Source organism: Aedes aegypti, chromosome 3 (assembly GCF_002204515.2).
Source record: "Aedes aegypti strain LVP_AGWG chromosome 3, AaegL5.0 Primary Assembly, whole genome shotgun sequence".
In the NCBI taxonomy this organism is placed as follows: domain Eukaryota; kingdom Metazoa; phylum Arthropoda; class Insecta; order Diptera; family Culicidae; genus Aedes; species Aedes aegypti.
The window spans coordinates 386,380,740-386,400,159 of NC_035109.1; the positions used below are offsets into that span (position 1 = coordinate 386,380,740).

Sequence of the window (19,420 nt, forward strand, 5' to 3'; positions counted from 1 at the left end):
CCGAGGCTGGTCCCTTGTAACATTGTTTAAGTCGGCTAGGAGAAGCAGTTTGCCTAGGCTACTTCTGCTACACGTGTTGTGCTATATGCACTGGTCCCTTCCCGAAGAAATACCGTAAGGTGGTTCCGGGGAGATGAGGGTCTGAGTCCAAGGGTCATGTCGATGCACTGTTCACCACTTGAGCAATTCTAAATGAATTGCTCAAGCACAGTGCATAGGCTGGTTTTAGCGGGTCGTCGTTGGTGCGTCATCCCCGCATTCCCTGAGTTATCTTCTCAGGGGATCTGTTTGCAGATTTCCCCCTTGTAAAAAACAAAAAAAAGCTCCATTTGATGGGGTGCATTCTACGCACCTCCTTCTTCATCGACGGTTTTGAAGTCGCAGTTCAGCTGTAATCCTCGTGCGCCAGATGCAGAGCGTTGAAATCCTGGTGATGGCCTGCATGCAGTGCGATAAATTTCGTGGCAATTCTGGCTTTCTTCGAAATATGCCCGCAGCTGCTGGATCTGGGAGACACATAGTGCCTGGATATCGGTGACGCCTCTGCCTCCTGCTGCACGTGGCAGAGTGAGTCTCTTAATGGAGGTTTTTGGGTGGTGCGCTCACTGCTTGGTGAACGCCACTTGTACTGCTCGTTCCACCGCTTCCAAGTCAGCAAACGTTTTGATTTCCATTATCTTGTTCCCGGCAAAATGAAAAATCAGTTGAAACGAGACAAGACCTTTTCCTGCAGCTTCTTCTTGATCATAGTGTGGCGAACACCTCAAAGTTGCAGGAATCCGATGTATTTATACGTTTCGCCTTCGAACATATTCTGAATCTCCTCCTGCTCGTTGACGCTGAAACAGCTGGCATGCATAACTTGACGCCGACGTAATTAAATAAATTGACCGGCATTCGTCAATCCCAAACTGCATCCGGATGTCGTAACTGAATTTCGTAACAAGCTGCATCAGCTGATGCCTTAAGGTGAAGATGAATCGAGGCCAAACCTCAAATTTTCAAAAGCACAAATCTGGAGAACCAAACATCCGTTAAGGCTGAAAACTTAATCGTTTGGTCACTTTTGGTGGTGACTAATCGATTATGTTTTCAGCTCAACTGGAAGTTCGGTTTTCCGGATTTGTGCTTTTGAAAATTTGAGGTTTGGCTTCGGTTTATCTTCGCCTTAACCACTTTGCAATTGGTAGTCATAGTTGCATTGGTTGAGTGCTTTGCTAAGAGTCTTCAAGACCAGGCAAAACCACAACGGACTAAAGGAATCGCTTTGAAAAATTCCTCTCCTGATACTGAGAGTTCTGGACCGTAACACAGCTGTACCGTCGGTAATGTGTAGGCGTAGGGATATGCTCCACATCCATATCGCGTGTTGTATCGGCCTGACGACGTTCTCGTCTACCTTATACAATTGCAGTACCTTCAGAAGGTACGAATGCGGTACTGAGTCGTATGCCTTTATGTAATCGATGCACACCATACTCAGGTTCTTTTTGTTTTGGGTAGAACTGACCTGATTTTTGCAGCCTTGCGTGTTTCTGCGACACCCTTTCTGTTCCTCGGTCATCACCCTGTTAGCGTTGCAATAGTATTGCACCTTCCTCGCTGTTACCGACTATAGCACTTTCAACAGACCAGACTTGAAAGGCACGTTATTGGTCTTACTTCGCTGGATGAGTTGTGTTTTGGAACTTTGGCAGAAGAAATGTTCGTCGGACGGCTGTGAACCGGAAGTTTACATCCAACGGAAACGCAGAACTAACCTCGGCACCTACCTGGCCAGCTTCGGAGTATGTTTACTTCACCACCGAGGATTAGTTGAATAGGGGCGCCTGTAAACCAGAAGTATCCTCTCGGATTGTATCAGCTCGGCAGATCTTTCATCGCCGGGAAAATCTTCATCGGAGTAAGATAGATTCACCAGGATTCTGAGAAGAACGTAACCCAGTAGTCGGAAATCATCCTCTACCCGGAATCGCTGGACTGACTTCGACACTATATCAACTTATAACGGGGAAAGAACAACGCGTAACGCTATTTGTCTTCCGAATGTCCTTGATCCTCTGAACAACTTTGCCGAAGACCCAAACTTTCTATCTATTGTGAATCACAATCTATAACTAGTTTAAAATGCTCAATTTTACATGCTCACTAGCGCCACCTAGTGGCAAAATCGCGAACTAAACAATTTGTATTCCGGATGTCCTTGATCTCCTGAACAACTTTGCTGAAGGTCGCTTCTCTGCAAAACGTAAGTAATCTCGAGATATAGCAATGTGAATTTACCTGTTTTGAGGTGATGCTAAACTTTTCAGGGTGATTCAATATTCAGCTGAGTGTAGCAATACTTATTTTAGTGAGTCCGTATTTATGACGCGCACATAAGAGCGTCTGAATGGATTGTCGATGTCTACATAATCACTGGAGTTCCACAAATGATAATCACTATTCAACTCACTCATATTCCGAACACCTTGATTCAAATTCCGAACAGCACGAATAAATCGTATTCAAATGAACAATTTCACAAATAAAATTATATGAGCTAGTTTTACCGGTCTAGGGAATCATCACTACTCCCGAGGTATACAATAGATTGCAAGACGCTAAAATTGAATTGCAATTGACCACCATTTCCTTGTTATTTGATGACACATTTTAACCAAATCACCATACAAAAGCCGAGTGTTCGGAATATGAGTCTGTTCGGAATTTGAGACAAAACGGTAATTTAATTCATCGGTCTATGTCTTCTTGATGCAGGTCTACTACTACTGCTCTCAAACTGTGATGTTATAACTACAATATTACTTTTAAAAGCTGATCAAACTGATTGGATAAGTGCAGCTGACACCTTTGCTGACTATTCGTAAATCACTCGTATTGCAAGTAGTTGCTCATTACCTGAAATTTCCTTGAATGCCCTCTGCAATTTCTGTAGTCCTTAGCTTTTTGTCCTGGTTACCGTTTTGTCTCATATTCCGAACACTTAAGGCCAGCTGTGACTTGAAATGCATCTGGGAGGCACAAATTATTCGATATTTGTGAAAATTTTAATTTCTTCGCAAAGCCTAACTGTTAGCTTTTAAGTGTGTCGTTAATAATGTTTATTTTAACTTTTTTAGTATTGTTTTAACGCAAAAGTATGGAACAACATTTTGATTCAAATGCCGAACACTGTGTTTATTCTGTCTCATATTCCGAACATCTTGATTCAAATTCCGAACAGCATGAATAAATTGTATTCAAATAAACAATTTCTCAAATAAATTTATCTGAGCTAGTTCTACTGACCTCGAACTAGAGAATCATAACTACTCCCGTGGTCTAAAATAGATTGGAATATGTTTAAATTGAATTGCAGTTGACTGCCATTTTATGGTAATTCTATGACATATTTCAGCGAAACATTTCAACCAAATCGCCATACAAAAACCAAGTGTTCGGAATATGAGTCTGTTCGGAATTTGAGACAAAACGGTATATTGTTGCTTCTTGGGAAGTGCTGTCAATCTGGTTCTGTGTTGATGCGACGTCTCCATGATAATGCAAATTTTGCGCCTGGTTACTATGGTTTGCAGTCCTATCGATCCTACAACACTGGCTGAATCTCTTGATTGATTTCTGTTGCGTCCATGCCAAATAAATTGATGGTTTTGCCATCCGTTCGAATTTCAACGAATAGCTCGCAGTTCCAGCTTCGTCTGCGTTCTCGACCAGTGTTTGTCTGAAAGTATCGACTGGCATTAGGTTTCCAAAGTAGCCAGTGATGTGAATTGGAATGTGTCCCGGAGCGGTTGCTCCGGGAGGTCGTGACTTCGCGTTTTTGCTGGAACCACCTTGTCTCGTTGCTGGTGCAGATGATTGCTGTAGCTTGGAACATGGTTTGGAATGCTGCAGAATTCGTATCTGCCTTGTAGATCTGATGCAGAAGTCTCTTCTCTATTTCCTAGACAGTAGTTCTGTAGTAAAATAGCCTTTTGCGGTGCTCCTTCGACTGATGATTTGATGACTTGCAGCGTACGATGATGTATCTGCCCTCGACGGCGGTGGTAACTATCAATAATATGAGAGACGGCTTTTTCAAATGAATTAATGAAATATAAAGCGACTTGCCTGGATGGAGGCCCTTAGGCCTCAGATAGACGCCCTAATGGCGCCTTCCATTCGATTTGCTGACGGTAACGTGTTTGCATAGAATCTCCATGACACTGGCTGAACTATTCTGGCTTGACTTAGGAAGTTTGACTTCTAATTGGACTGATCTGGATGATTGGCTGGATGCTCGACGACTTCTTGTTGGTACAAAGAACTTTCATCTGAGTGTACTGACGCTTACGAATCTTCGACGACGAAAGGCATGTCTGCCTTAATTTGTAGGTAAAGATCTATCGGTTGCGCTCCCTTGTGTGCTCGAACTAGCTGCTGACCTCCAAGCGAGGCACTAGAAGAGCCGGCGGTAACTTCACGGCTGTGAAGCTGTCTCCCATGGCGGGCAGACTCAAGAAAACCAAACTTGCGATCGCACAAGAATTGGGGCGCTTGCTACGTTAGCAAGCTGACGACAACACAACTGCCTGCGTGCAGTGTGCTGTATTCAATCATGCTGAGTGAATCGGCGGTAAAATATCGTACCATTCCAAAACTATTGCTCATGCTTCAACGACCGTTGTCGCTGAACTGATGGCTGATGCACATGAGGCACCAACGGGCCTTCAACCGTTGGCTCGGAAACTGTTGAACCCTGGATGGCCAACAGACTGTCGAAGACTGTAAAGTTCAGTTGCACTGACATCGAACGGAAACCAATTTATACACCTTGACTTCCATACAAATCTAAGGATTCCGAATACGCCTAAACTGCACTAGACTCCTAGGTCTCCAACAGACGTCTCTCTGTTGGATCGAAAATTTCCAGCCACCATTTGACTTAACCAGTTCAATGTCTGAAATTCCAATCATCCTTTACTAAATTGATGCACAGTAGAATTTTCCATGGTCAGGTTGGTTAAGTGCACAAACTCTCTGATGCATTTGTCTGAGCCAAACCAATCGAGAATCAAAGCGGACTGCTTCGACTCTCACGAGCAAACATCAATATTGAAACAAATGAGAGGGTACTTTTTATCCAATATAATCCAAAACTATAAAAACTTGTTTGGAACGGAGGCCTCCTGTCCTATGCGACTGACTCCGAAACATTTTCTTCCGTTTTCCATTTCGCTTCGTGATCCAAACCTGTGTGCAACTCGAAATGGTGCTTCCCGTTGCAAAAGATGCATCTGGCTGGTTTCGGACACTCCTTTGTTGTATGCCGATGATTCAAGCAGTTTTGGCATAGCAAATGGTCGTGGACGAATTCCAGCCGATCTTAAGGGATTTTCTGCTTGAAACTGCCGCAGCGGTAAAGAAAATGTCGATCCTCGCACAGGTAACACTTTGACGGCTTTGGTGGGATGTCGTATTGAGATGCCGTTGTGTGGTCCTTCCTTGCTGTTGAACCCATTCCCAACTGCAGACTGACAAGATACAGACATCGTTGCTGGCTTCACTTGTTCTTCCGTTTGGGCGTGTACTGACTTCATTTCGGGTTTTCTCTGCGACTTGTGGGCCTTGATCAGAAGTTGAATAGCACTGAAGCTGATATACTCTACCATTTTCAGCTTCTGCTTCATTTCGGCGGCGCTCCGACCCTGCAGTCGACAGTCTTCCTCCACACGTTCGCGAAACTCGTTAGCCAGTTCGTTGAGTGCTTGCACAAACCGGAACTCCCTTTCGGTCATAGTGTCACCGGCTCCTAGCTCGTCGGCACACTTGACCATGGCCTTCAGTAGGGGTGAATTTTCGTCACAGATTTCCTCCATCGGTATGGCACTAGCTCCGAATGCTTCCTGCATTATTTGGATGGTTAATTTCCGATCACGTCCAAAATGAAATTCCGCGAGCCAAACTCCCACCACAAAAAGCAAATAACCGGAGTACAAATCAAAACAACAACGGAGCTGTCATTCACAGTTTGACACTCTGATTTATGTTTTCGCTTGGTGTCAACTTTTTCGCCACAAAGGCAACAATATCGTATCTTGAACCACAGTTGATTAGCGCTTCTGCTGCACGCTCAAAACTTACTTATCATGTTGATAAATTTGTGCACATTTCAGGGTGAGTGGTTTATGTAGGAAATTGATTTTTCTTCAATGCACACAAAAATAAAATAAAGAATAGGGGCAGAAAGCATTTCGCGCGGTATTTTTCACAGTGATGGCAGCGGCGAATTATGTTGCGTTCGTAAAACAAACAGTTGATGATGTGACATCCATTCTCAGGAGGCAGAAAAGAGAAGGGTGATTGAACGTCACATTGCCTAGTTGCAAGGTTGTTCTTCAACAAATCTTGTGTTCCGGACACTCGACACCACTTGAATATCGGCCCGAAAACCGTTGTTGCTGCGCATTATTTCATCCTTCGGCAACCTTTCACAGTGACTTTTGGGTGTTTTTGGACCGGATACATAGTCCCACTCGAATCTTCTGACCGCGACGAACGATACACCGACAGAATCCTGCTCGAAGGACCATTTTATGTTCGCGCACATAAGAGCGTCTGAATGGATTGTCGGTGTCTGCATAATTACTGGAGTTCCACAAATGATAATCACTTGGAAGTACGCGGTCTGAATGTCTGATAACTGATGTTTATTGGTTTGTTAAGTCAAGTCTGAACAACACGGATAATCTGAACATCTACACAAGTACTTAACTTAACTCTTGGACATATATTTCTTGACGTTTAATATCACAAACTATCACATAATTGGTATGATCAAACGCGGGACAGAATAACGGCACGGTTGTATACTATTTTGATACTGATTTGGTCTAGAATATGACTGGGGGGGATTTTTTTTATTATCGGACAATTTGGGCCGGAGGTTCTCCGATTTGCATGAAATTTTCACCAGAGGTAGAGCTCGTGGATACATGACCAAAAGTGAAATTCAAAAATAAATATAGTGGCCTATTTTCCCGGAAAACTCTAGATGAATTTTCACGATTTTTCTATATACCTAAAACTTTGAAAATTCATATCTCCTGAACTATGCATCGTTGAACAAAAGTTTTTTAGTGAAATCGTAAGAAATTTTCTCAGCAATCTATTAAAAATATAAAAAGAAAAACATTTCTCGGAAAATTTTTCACCATGGAGAAAAATGTCGGAAAAATAGCAAAAAAACTATCGTCTGTATCATGAAAAATTTTCAAAAAAATATTTTTTGTTTCATCAATCCATACTCTAACTTTCGCCAAAGTGGTATCTTTTACCGTTTAGGCGACAGAACTGAAAAACCGATGACCACCCGCATGCTTCCCATAGGAAAATGTGTTCTATTGTGGGCCTCATAACCGTGCGCTAACTGCGGCAGTAATTTACACGCATTGTAACGCAGTAAACCGTCCTTTCCTTTCCAGTCAGAAGAAGCTTTTAGTCACTCGGAGCACTCTTCTTTGGTCTGATGGGTGTTTTGTATGTCCTTTGTTCGTAACCTTTATTGAGACTAACAGTCTTTAATTGAAAACGATCCTAACATTTAATTATATAGGTAATAGGAACTGACCCAGGGGCCCAGACAGCCGTAGCGGTAAACGCGTAGCTGTTCAGCATGACTAAGCTGAGGGTCGTGGGTTCGAATCCCACCGGTCGAGGATCTTTCCGGGTTGGAAATTTTCTCGACTACCCAGGGCATAGAGTATCTTTGTATCTGCCACACGATATACACATGCAAAAATGGTCATTGGCATAGTAAGCTCTCAGTTAATAACTGTGGAAGTGCTCATAAGAACACTGAGCTGAGAAGCAGGCTCTGTCCCAGTGGGGACGTAACGCCAGAAAGAAGAAGAAGAAGGAACTGACCCTCAGCAAGCATGGGAAAATTCACTCACTCACTCGAACGCCACCGATGAAAAATAGCAAACAATCTGCTGCTATTGAACATTCAGTGATAGCTGAACCGTCCTAGGCGGAGTTTAGCATGAAAGCGTCGAAACCGATTGTGTAAAAGCGACAATCGGAAGGAACGCGAAGAGTAGTGAATACCAATACTTTTGTATCTGCGAGGCACGAGTTAATGCACTTAGCATCCATTCGCCGAATGCATTGAACTGACTGAGAGGATTCCTACTCATTGAATTATTCCGTGGTGTGGACTGCCAGTCAGTGAACGCTCATCAGCACTTAACATTTCAAAAGAGCACATCGACATTGGTAAACATTGGCTTCGCAAGCCACTGTTGAACCCAATTTAACTCGATCACGCTCACCAATACCACTATCAGGAAAGCTAACATCAATCTTTCTGATAGTGGGGTTAGTTTGCGTGGGCGGGTTAAAAAGTGCTCAACAGCAACGTTTCTGAAAAAAGGCTCAAGATGTTTACCCTTGTCCGAATTTCGATATTGCATTCGACTGATCAGATGCCGTTTTTTGTTTCGCTTAGTGCTCACCGAATAAGCAGAATGGGCACTGGAAATTGAAACTTTCGGCTTGGTTAAAAAAATGGCTTTCTCGCTCCCGACTGTGCGTGGAAGCGAGTGTGGGAAACACAATAACTGAGTGAGTGTTTCCCATGCTTGACCCTCAGTATCATATAGTTGCCAAGCAAAAAGGATATTTATGCATACATAAAGTGCTATTTGTAATTTTCTTGCTTTTTTCAAATTTATCAAATGATTAGATAATTAACTAAAAGCGCGTGAATAAATTTTCAGTTTTGTTTTCTATACAAAGTGATATATTTGATATAAATTCTGATTGTTCCTTGGAAGAATATAGTATAGTATTTGCATGTATATAATATCAATCAACCGTATAACATTCAGGGACGCCATCTATTGTTCCATTGATGACTGCTGTGGAATATTCCACTGCCAGTCAGCGTGCAGCCTCTACAGTTGGCGCCAATCCAACAGCGCGCCAAACTGTATTGAGAAGCGTACGCGCGTAATGAATAATTATTGTATGTTTTGTCTGGCCGGTGCGCCTTATTATTATTGTATATATATTATTGAATTTGTAAGAATGTAGTTTCTTTCGTTTCTTCACCGAGTAGGCATGCTGCCTCTCAGTGGTAATAAATTTGTTAAAGTGAAGCCGTTCGCTTGATTTGCCGTCCGTTGTATCGTAAAAGACACAACGTAGGAAAGACGTCCTGGCCGAAACAAGATATTAACAATATATTCATAAGTTTGATAAGATTTGATCCTTCAAACGTTACCATAATGATTGATTGTAACAAGAACTTCCCGTGCGGCTTTCATAGAGGCTGTTAGCTTTAATACTAAATAACGTTGCTGATGAAGCGCACACAAAACACCCAACTGACCAATGGAGAGTGGTCCGATTGACTAAAAGCTTCTTCTGACTGGAAAGGAAAGGATGGTTTACTGTGTTACACTTACAATGCGTGTAAATTACTGCCGCCGTTAGCGCCGTAAAAGAAGGGAAAATTTATATGAAAAAAAATGGGGACTTTGATCCAAAGACCTATTATTGCAGTATTATTAAGAATAAGGCTTTATATAAAAGCAGATGTTATTTCATTTCTGAGTTTTAAACTTTCATGCATTCAATCTTCACACAGCATAATTTGAACGAAGGACACATTTTTAAAAGCAAATTTATCTGGGAAAATTTTTCTAACGATGCTCTTTACATTTAAATTTTGGAAATATTAATGAAAAGAATTTTCCAAAAGAAAAGAAAATTTGTAATTCAAATAAGTTTTTTGACAATTGAAATAATCATTTCAATCATCATTTTAAACATATTTCGAAACAAGATCCAGTGTTTGTAATAATAAATGTGTATTTAAATACTAGCAGGATTTAGAGCAATGATTATTCTTACAGTAAGAAATAAAATTTTAGCGCTATAAGCCAATATTATTTGCTTTGTGTTGTATATCAGTTGAAACAAATTTACACTAGATTTTCACATTTTATTTTTCGCGAATTTTGTGACTTACTCTCTGAACAAAATTAGCAGATTTTCACTGTATGTCAGCATCCGTCTGCAAATCTATGCCTAATTGCTATCTTTCACAAGCCGGAACCACCCTCTGGATCCTGTCAAAATTATTCTCCGCGGATCGCGCTTATATAATGAATTGTGGATATGTTCCGCTTCTCACTGCCCTGCTTCCAGGGTGCCTTCGTTCAGTGGTACTTGTAGTTCCTGTAATGCTTCAGTTTGCCGTAGTTGATGGAATACAGAAACACCATTCCGCCGACGATGACCTGGAAGAACGGGACAATGCCCATCCGCTTGGGTTGCCAGTACTTGTGTATATCTCCAAAAGCCACGGCTCACGGCTTAAGCGGCAGCCTTGGGTTCTTGTCACGGCGGCCAAACCAACCCAATTCGTTCAACTGCACCTGGCCCAAGACCATAGGAACGGACAGGATCACGCAGAAGAATTTCTTTTGTTTGGATTACTATCCCGTTAATTACTTTTACCTACTCACAAATAGTTGTTTCGAAGTAAAACTAACTTACGCCAATACTAAATTAACGTCAAATCAAATACACACACTTAATTGGTTTAGCTATCCACTTGTAACTATATCAATTATAATTTGGATAATTGCCACTATCCGAAAACATTCACATCCCTATACTTCAAGTCATGCTCACAAATCTACTTACTTTTTACTTGCAAGGAACAGGGTAGGTGATAAGAAAACCACCTCTCACGCAGGAGACCACGTGTCAAGTTTACCGACGTGCACTTTATTTTGATTTTTGCAATGTTTTTTTTTAGATCGATAAAGCAGCAGCGGATCTTTTCAGATATGTTGATAAAGCAGAACAAGATGCTGAGTAAACATTGCAAAATATTATGAACCTTATTAAATTTACTTTGAATTCTGACGTTTGACGTATGTAAATTCAATAAAATATAAAGTTATTAACAAGTATACGGTATAGTTGTTTTTAACAATATACTGTCTTATCAACTATATTTATAGTTATTTCTATATTAACTTTAATATAAACATTGAGATAGGCAAAATTTTGCCCAAATTCAAATGCTTATAACTTTATGAAAAATGAATGAAATTGGATGCATCTGGAAGCAGTCGACGGCAAATTTGGTCCAGTTTTAGGAACTTCCTTGGCCATGCATATTGGCCACTGGACACCGGAGATGTTCCGGATTTTCTGAGGTCATGTCCAAATGTCATTTTTTCTGTCGCTTGTATATTTATGCGGTGTAAAGTTAGATAGATGTTTTCTATTTTCCTAGAAACTAGAACTAATAGGAAATTGAATGCCACCGGACGCATTAAGATTGGTTGTAAATCTTCAGAAATATGACCATTTCCGTAAAACTGGTTCCGGAAAGCATGATCAGTCATGTTTGTATTTCCAATCATGTAAATATTATCCGGAGCTATATCCAAGTGGACATCAACCTTAAAAATGATGTTTCCTGCAGCGTATTCAGAACCATTAGATGCACAGACCACTCTATAGAAGGTTCCAGGTGCCCTGGGGGAAGTGGTCAATTAGAAACATATTTGGAACCATATCAATATGGGCATCAAACTTCATGATTTTCAAAGGTTATGCTTTCCGAAGCATTTCCAGCACCACCGGCTGCCATGACCACTTTATAGTAGGTTCCAGGTGCCCGGGGGATGTGGCCAATTCAAAACATGCCCGAAAACACATCAATATGGGTAAAAACATCAAGATTTTTGAAGGTGATGCTAATAGAAGTATTTACAGCGCAACTTATTTATATGACCATGGGCCCTGGGGGATGAGGTCATGTTTCGAGTTGGCCACATCTCTAGGAGCCCCTGGAATATACTATAGAGTGATTATTATATCTTGTGGTTCTGAAAATGCTCGCCATTTTCCAAGTCACATGGATCTTACTGTTTATGGTAGAATGTGATTCTAAACAGATGAACGGACAAGTTCCGAATTGGCCACATCCCCCGGGGCACCTGGAACCTACTATAAAGTGGTTATGGCAGCCGGTGATGCTGGAAATGCTTCGGAAAGCATAACCTGTGAAAATAATGAAGTTTGATGCCCATATTGATATGGTTCCGGATATGTTCCTAATTGACCACTTCCCCCAGGGCACCTGGAACGTTCTATAGAGTGGTCTGTGCATCTAATGGTTCTGAATACGCTGCAGGAAACATCATGTTTAAGGTTGGTGTCCGCTTGGATATAGCTCCGGATAATATTTACATGATTGGAAATACAAACATGACTGACCATGCTTTCCGGAACCAGTTTTACGGAAATGGTCATATTTCTGAAGATTTCCAACCAATCTTAATGCGTCCGGTGGCATTCAAATTCCTATTAGTTCTAGTTTCTAGGAAAATTGCAAACATCTATCTAACTTCACACCACACAAAAATACAAGCGACAGAAAAAATGACATTTGGACATGACCTCAGAAAATCCGGAACATCTCCGGTGTCCAGTGGCCAATATGCATGGCCAAGGAAGTTCCTAAAACTGGACCAAATTTGCCGTCGACTGCTTCCAGATGCATCCAATTTCATTCATTTTTCATAAAGTTATAAGCATTTGAATTTAGGCAAAATTTTGCCTATCTCAATCATTTTGCCTGTAGTTAACTTGATCGGAAAATATATTACAAACACTTTATTTTGTTCTCCGTGATCGTAAAGTCCGTGGACCTTCGGGTTGTACTCCGCCGGATAATCACCGATGTGCGATGGCGCACTCTTTTCAGCAGCAGTTTCACCTGATCGATGAAGTGATGTAAACGATCGACGAGTTAGATGTAAACATTGCGTTTGACGTTTCACACCCTTTTACAGCCTGATGAAGTGGTGTAAGCGTGGCATCTTTTACCATCATTATGAAATATCCCAACAAACATTTTTGCTGAATAAGAGTTGAACAAATGACTTTTAAGCGTATTTCAGCTGAATAAACTATTATTCAGCTACTAATGTTTCTTGGGATTATATTAACCGTTTTCGATGGATATGAATTCCGAAAGCTGTGAAACAGCTTGGAAATAATATATAATCAAATAAATACAGAAAAGCTGTATAAAAATTTATTCAACAGTTGCGAAAGGGTTGAGAAAGCGCCGTCGAAGATGTTACACAGCTACTTGTCGTCGTATAACTGTTGAGATAGAGCAATGGTCGGTATGAATAAGAGCTGCCAAAACAGTTTAAAAATAGCTGAGTAGATTCGCCAGATTTGTTGGTAAAAGGATCGCATAGAAGCTTTCGTTCGTATGTACAGTGCCTTTACTCAACATAATGCCGTATAAAGAAAGCTAATATAATGTTTACATTTGCACTAAATGTTAGTTGGGTTAGCCTATAATAGCTCTATAAGCCCGAAGCGGTAAATTAGTGGTTACTTGGGGTTAATAATGGTTTTTCTTATTTGGCATCGTCTAATTATAACGTAACGCCTTAATAGGAAATTTTCGACACAGCCTAAAACAATCATATTATCTCAAAAAGCATGGAAGAAGATTTGGAATTGTTTAAGTATATATGAAGTTTTTGTCAAATTAAATCAAAAAAATCTGCAAAAAGGAAGAAAAACACAAAACATTCTGTTTAGTTTTAATTAAGTAAATTGTGTGTTCAACAAACTTAATTTTGAATAGAGTGCTGTTAAAGGTTAACACATTGGTTTAAATTAAAGAAATTATATTCACTTTTTATTTTAAGCTAGTCTTTTTTTAAATTCACAGAAAAAGAAGCGAGATTTTTGTTTTGAGAAGTTTTGAAAATAAGCCGCACCTTAATGTGTACATTTATGTGCTGCTGAGTACTTAACACCTCCTAACTGCATCATGAAGATCTAAGAAATTGATATTTGTATTTTGCTCATTTTGAAATGCTATGCTGGATTACATATATTATGTGATTAACGCCATCACTTGGTAGTTAATCACACGCAAAGTCATGAAGTGTTTTTAGGCAGTTCATGAAATTGATTAATTTTTAAGGAATTCAAATCGGAGATTCGTTCAAAATACACCCTACTCCCATGGAACTCATTAGAACGTTGATTTATTCGACAAATATGAAGAAATAAGGACAGTCCAACTTAGTAAATGAAAACCTTATTCAGTACTATACCATTTAAGGACTTGAGCTTGAGCTTGAGCTTGATTGGCCGCCCGTGGATGCTACTCCAGTATCGCCAGATCAGCAGCACTCACACAAGGAACCAACCGAATGACTGCTTGGAAATAACAGACACGTTCAGTGTATAAGTGCTGGTGATCTTCTATTTTTAGGCTATAATGGCGCCTGCCACGTCAGAATGCAGACCAATGTGGGGAAGCGGGAGGAAATGATGTTGCGCTTATACTAGCCAACTGTAGACCGTGGAAACCGACTGCATCTACGCCAGTTCATTAGAGTAAGGTGGGGCAAAAGTTCGACCTTAGTGGTATAAACCAAGTTTCCAGGAAAACAATAGCAGTTGAAACAAAACAAATACCATACAGTGAACCTTCAACATATTGGCTATAATTTTGCTGAACAAACTGCTGAACTATTTACCCATTCTTAGTTATAACAGTTTCAAAATTGATTGTCTTATTCGAACTTTTGCCCCACCGATGGGGCAAGAGTTCGAATCTAGTGTGAGGCAAAAGTTCGCTGGCTAAAACACAAAATATCGATCCTTTTATGACAGGCATACTTTACACCAGCCGTAAACTTAAGTTTGGCGAAAAAATACACACTAAATTTTCATCAAAAAATTGCCCAAACCGGGTTGATTGTAATATACTCAAAAATATCAGTTTTTCGCAAAACTAAGTGGAAATGTAAAATTTTGGTGACATTTTCACACGATCAGACAAATTTAACTAAATATGAAGATACTATGTGAATTTTAGGCAATTTGCAAATTTTTCCGTGATTTTATACATGGGTCGAACTTTTGCCCCACTGATTCGAACTTTTGTCCCACTATGGGCCAAAAATTGTTTTCAAGCATTTATGCTAAAACTAATACACCTCAAAGCAACCCCATGATAGGCCTAGAAACGCCCTTACATAAAATATTGAAAAAGATTTTATCTTCAATTGGTTCCATGCAACGAAATTTTGATTAAAAATTACATTATTCACGTCGAAAAACAAAACATAGCCATAACTTTTCCAAATCTCAATCGATTTTTATGATATTTGGATTGAAAGTCTCTTACTTCAATAGCATTCGAATCACCATGACATTTAGAAGATTTGTTTTGGATTGAGCTAAAAATCTGAAAAAGAAACTCTTACCCCACTCGAACTTTTGCCCCCCTTTACTCTATATTCCACAATTCTCTGACATTAGATAACTTTAGTGATTTACCCAAATTTGCTCCCAGCAATAGATTGATGTTAAAAGCGTGTTCAAAACTGGTTTGGATTACTAAAGAAACTATATTTGTATTGACGAGAGCTAAATCGTGAGTTTGAACCACGGTCTTAAGTAAAAAATTTACTGTTTATGGTAGTTTTACTAAAGAGTCTCATATTTTTAAATTCGATCTTCAGCCAATTGTGAACGGTTTTCTCCGAATATTTTAATTGGTAATCTCAGAATGATATACTATTGAATATGTGAAAAATAAAATCGATTTTTTCACAGCAGTGTTGATGATTGTCAATGTACCTTGAAAGGTCCTCTAAGAATAATGCAATTGTGTTTCTATTGTGCTTTAAATGTGACGTGGGGACTAAATAAGTAACTATATGAAGGCGTATGTTATTTTTCATATTATTTCTATATTAACGCTTCCCCCAGGACTTACTTTTAACCAAAAAATTCTATTCATATAAATTCCCTTCAAATTTAAAATATTTTTCTCTAAAAATATAGGGGAAAATGTTTTTATTATATCTGTAAAATTGTTGCTCCAAATAGGGTAAAAGCACCGGTTTTGGCCAGCCTAAGAGAAAATGTCAATAAAAGCTATGTGGTAAGCCGTATATATACTACAAATATATCAGATGCAAGCTTTTTATCCATATTATGTGTGTAAAATATCGAAACTGAGCTAAAACCATTTTATCGCTTTGAAAATCACGTTGGTCAATATAGGCCAGTGGTCCCCAGCTTAACCGATTACACGGACCATCTCAACGCTTTCAAAATAAGTCGCGGGCCGCAAGATTTATATGGATTAATTTTAACAGCTTTCAATGGGATTACAAAAAATCACTACTTCTATGAACACGAATAATATTTTCTGGGAACTTTGTTATCAAAGCGGAGGGGTTTGGAAGCAAAAATATAAGAGATAGCAAAATAATGCCAAGTTTTTAATAAATTATGTAAGCTAATATAAAAGAATTCATGACGAAAAAACTCACTTTAAAATACTTTTGAAAAGCTAGGAACAGAGGTTTCTTAGTACACTCAACTCAAATTCGATCAACATGTCACTTCCAGTATTGGACAATGCATTTTTCGATTGATAATACAAAATGGTCTACTTTAGAGGTTTTTATCAAAATTATTTTGGATCGATTCATATCAAATTTTAATATACCTTAATTTTTTGACAAATTCCAAAATTTACAAAAACTAAAAAAATGACGAAACAGATTGCTAGTGTTTCCAGCAAAGTTGTAAACTCAGAAGAGATTAACAATTATGCTGAAGATACTTGTGTAGGTCTCTTATATTTTGAGATAAATCGTTTAAATTTTTTTCGTGAAATTCACTTCAATCGGATCGTTATTATTTTTGAATTCTTTGTATTCAATTTTTAAATACTTTAAAATATTTGTTGACACTTAAGTAATGTCCGACATACTGTGTGAATTGGGCTATAAATAGCTGAGTTTTGTTCAACAAAAGTTAACCATTTTGTATGGAAGATCGAAAAAGTTGCATTTGTATTGTCCAATACTGTACATTTCCTTGCATTTGGGCTCCTCAGCCATTCAAAAAGTAATCCATATTCAAATATTTCGAATAACATAATTTTCATAGATTTACAGAAGTAGGAGATATTTTTGAAGTCAAAATTTTAAAATTAGTTCTTTGTAAAAAATATCAGCATTCTATGGACATCTCTGCAAGACCAAGATCCTGGTTTAATTTTGTATACTGGAATATGTTCAGCGATGAGTTTTGGAGATATGAAGACTTTTTGCAGGCCCTTAGCCTTCCTTATAAGATTCTAAAAAAAATCTGGTTTTCAGGAACTTTGCACTTTTGATTGAGTCAAAGTCAATTTTATATTATTTATATTATGCCACAGAGATGGATGAACGTAGAAAGGTTTTACGTGATTTCAATCACTGACTTTCCAAGAACAAAGATGCAAGAGCAAAGTATTACACACCAGTATGAATAAAAATTATAACATGCGGGCCGCATCACATTAATATTCAAAATCTGTTCGCGGGCTGCACACTGGTGACCACTGATATAGGCCATCGGAATCAGTTTCGGCCAGAGATTTAACTTCGGTTCCTTAATTGGCCAATCGCATTGATTTCTCATAATAGTGGCCAAATTAAGAGTGCCCTGGCCAAATTAGGTGTATGGGAGATAAAATTATAAGGAAAACAAATTTTTTTCTTATGTTTTGAATGAATTTGGACGAGTAAATTAATGTTGCTCTATCATGTGAATGTGATCTACTGAACACAAAAGGTTTCATGCTGATTGGCTACGTAAAACGATGTATAATCCCCTATGGCTACAACTGCCGTATGGCCAAAACCGGTGCTTATACCCTATGACTTGATTTTTTCTATCAGACTTCTGATTCATGATGCTTTCGAAGAACAAGCCTTTTTTGAAAATAAAAAATATGAATTGTCGAATTTTTCAGCTAATCGATGTTCCATATTCGTGTGAAATTTAATTAATAGACGGTGTAGTACTAAATTAGGGTTTCATTGACTTATAGGGATTCCACTAAACAGCTCGATGATTTATTATCTCTTTTAATTAGTTTAGTTGATCGTCCAGATGCTGTTTGCTATAAAGTTTCTTCTTTTCTTCATTTCAGGTCAGTGATATCTTCCAGTTCTACACACTCAGCAGTGACATGCCGGAGGAGGACGTCGAGCAGACCTTGGGATCGACCGCATTTGGAAATCCGTTTGGTTGGTCCAATCGGGCCCAATCAACCTCTAGCACCAGTTGGATGCTTGTGCTCAGTATTTTGCTGCTTCTGAAAATCTGTCATTCTCTGTAAGTCTTGCCATTTTAAGTTTCCTGTTTTATTATGTTCATATATATTTAGGTTACGATCTCGATGAGTTTATACCGTAGTGAAGTAAGGCTTAAGCTTAAATACAGTGAGAGAAACCTAATTTCCTTATGTGGATGTCCATTTGCAGTGACATCATTCAGGTGATGCAAAACAAGTGAAAAAAACATTGATAAAATTACGAAACTCTATTCGAAACCCGATTTGAAGACATGACGAAGAATATGATATTAGAAATTTACAAAAGATAACATACTAAAATTCTGACATAAGAAACTCTAATGCATTCCTTTTGTAAAATAGATTTTAATTTTTATCGCTGGTAGTCTCAAAAAGACAAATAGATCCTAAGTAAGCAAACGAAGAACAAACTGAAAAAAGTATAAAAAATATAAGTGTAAACTAGTCGTAAGTCCATGTCCTAGTGCAAACAAGCGATTAATCAGCCATCAATTGGTTGGAATCATCCTTTGTGAATAATGTAAAACCACAGCAAAATGGTACCCATTTTTTAAATAAAGTCATTTTAAAAACCCGAACTCATCCCCTTGTTGTAATGGATTGCAGAGAAATCAGTGATTTGAGCACCGGGTCATTTGGCGGCAGGTAATCCCTCCAGAGAGTGAGATATTCGGTGGTTTGCGACGATGTGGATGCGGGTCATTTCACCGCCGGAAACGGGAACCAGGTGACCTTTTGACCGCGTTCTATTGAGGGCCACCACGTGGAGTCCAAACGACAAACGAGTACCATGAATCCAATTCCACATAAATTAATTACAATTTGCTTAATTGGCAATATGCGACGGGTTCCCGCGTGTGTGATCGCAACGAGTTTTCGACTTTTTAATTAGTATACGCCGGATGGTTGGGTGGGAGGGGAATAAGTGGTGAGGGGAGAGAGAGGCTTTTCCCGTAAACGAATTACAGCGCACAGTGGAGTAGCTAGAACAAATTCAAGGCCATAATTTCAAATTTGAAAAATTGAGAAAATCACAGAGGAAGATACGGATAGTAATTATATCTTATTAGGCTATAATCGCTTCTTAGTCAATATTAGGACATAAAAAAGGCCATTTGGACGAGAAATTAAATTTGGCCATGATTACCCTAAATTACTCTTGTATGCAGCGGTTGGAGTGGGATTTCGGAGAAATGACAACAG

General features: G+C 39.1%; 1 protein-coding gene across 2 annotated transcripts in view; it reads left to right on the forward strand.

Moving 5' to 3' along the window:
• LOC5563684 (protein amalgam) overlaps positions 1-18,795 on the forward strand; it is a 300,411-nt gene extending 281,616 nt beyond the window's left edge. For both annotated transcript variants that reach the window (XM_021853682.1, XM_021853683.1), the window contains exon 11: positions 18,053-18,795. In XM_021853682.1, coding sequence (XP_021709374.1) covers positions 18,053-18,241 — 189 coding nt within the window. In that variant the 3' untranslated portion in view covers positions 18,242-18,795. The remainder of the gene's footprint in view (positions 1-18,052) is intronic.
• Positions 18,796-19,420: the final 625 nt, after the last annotated feature.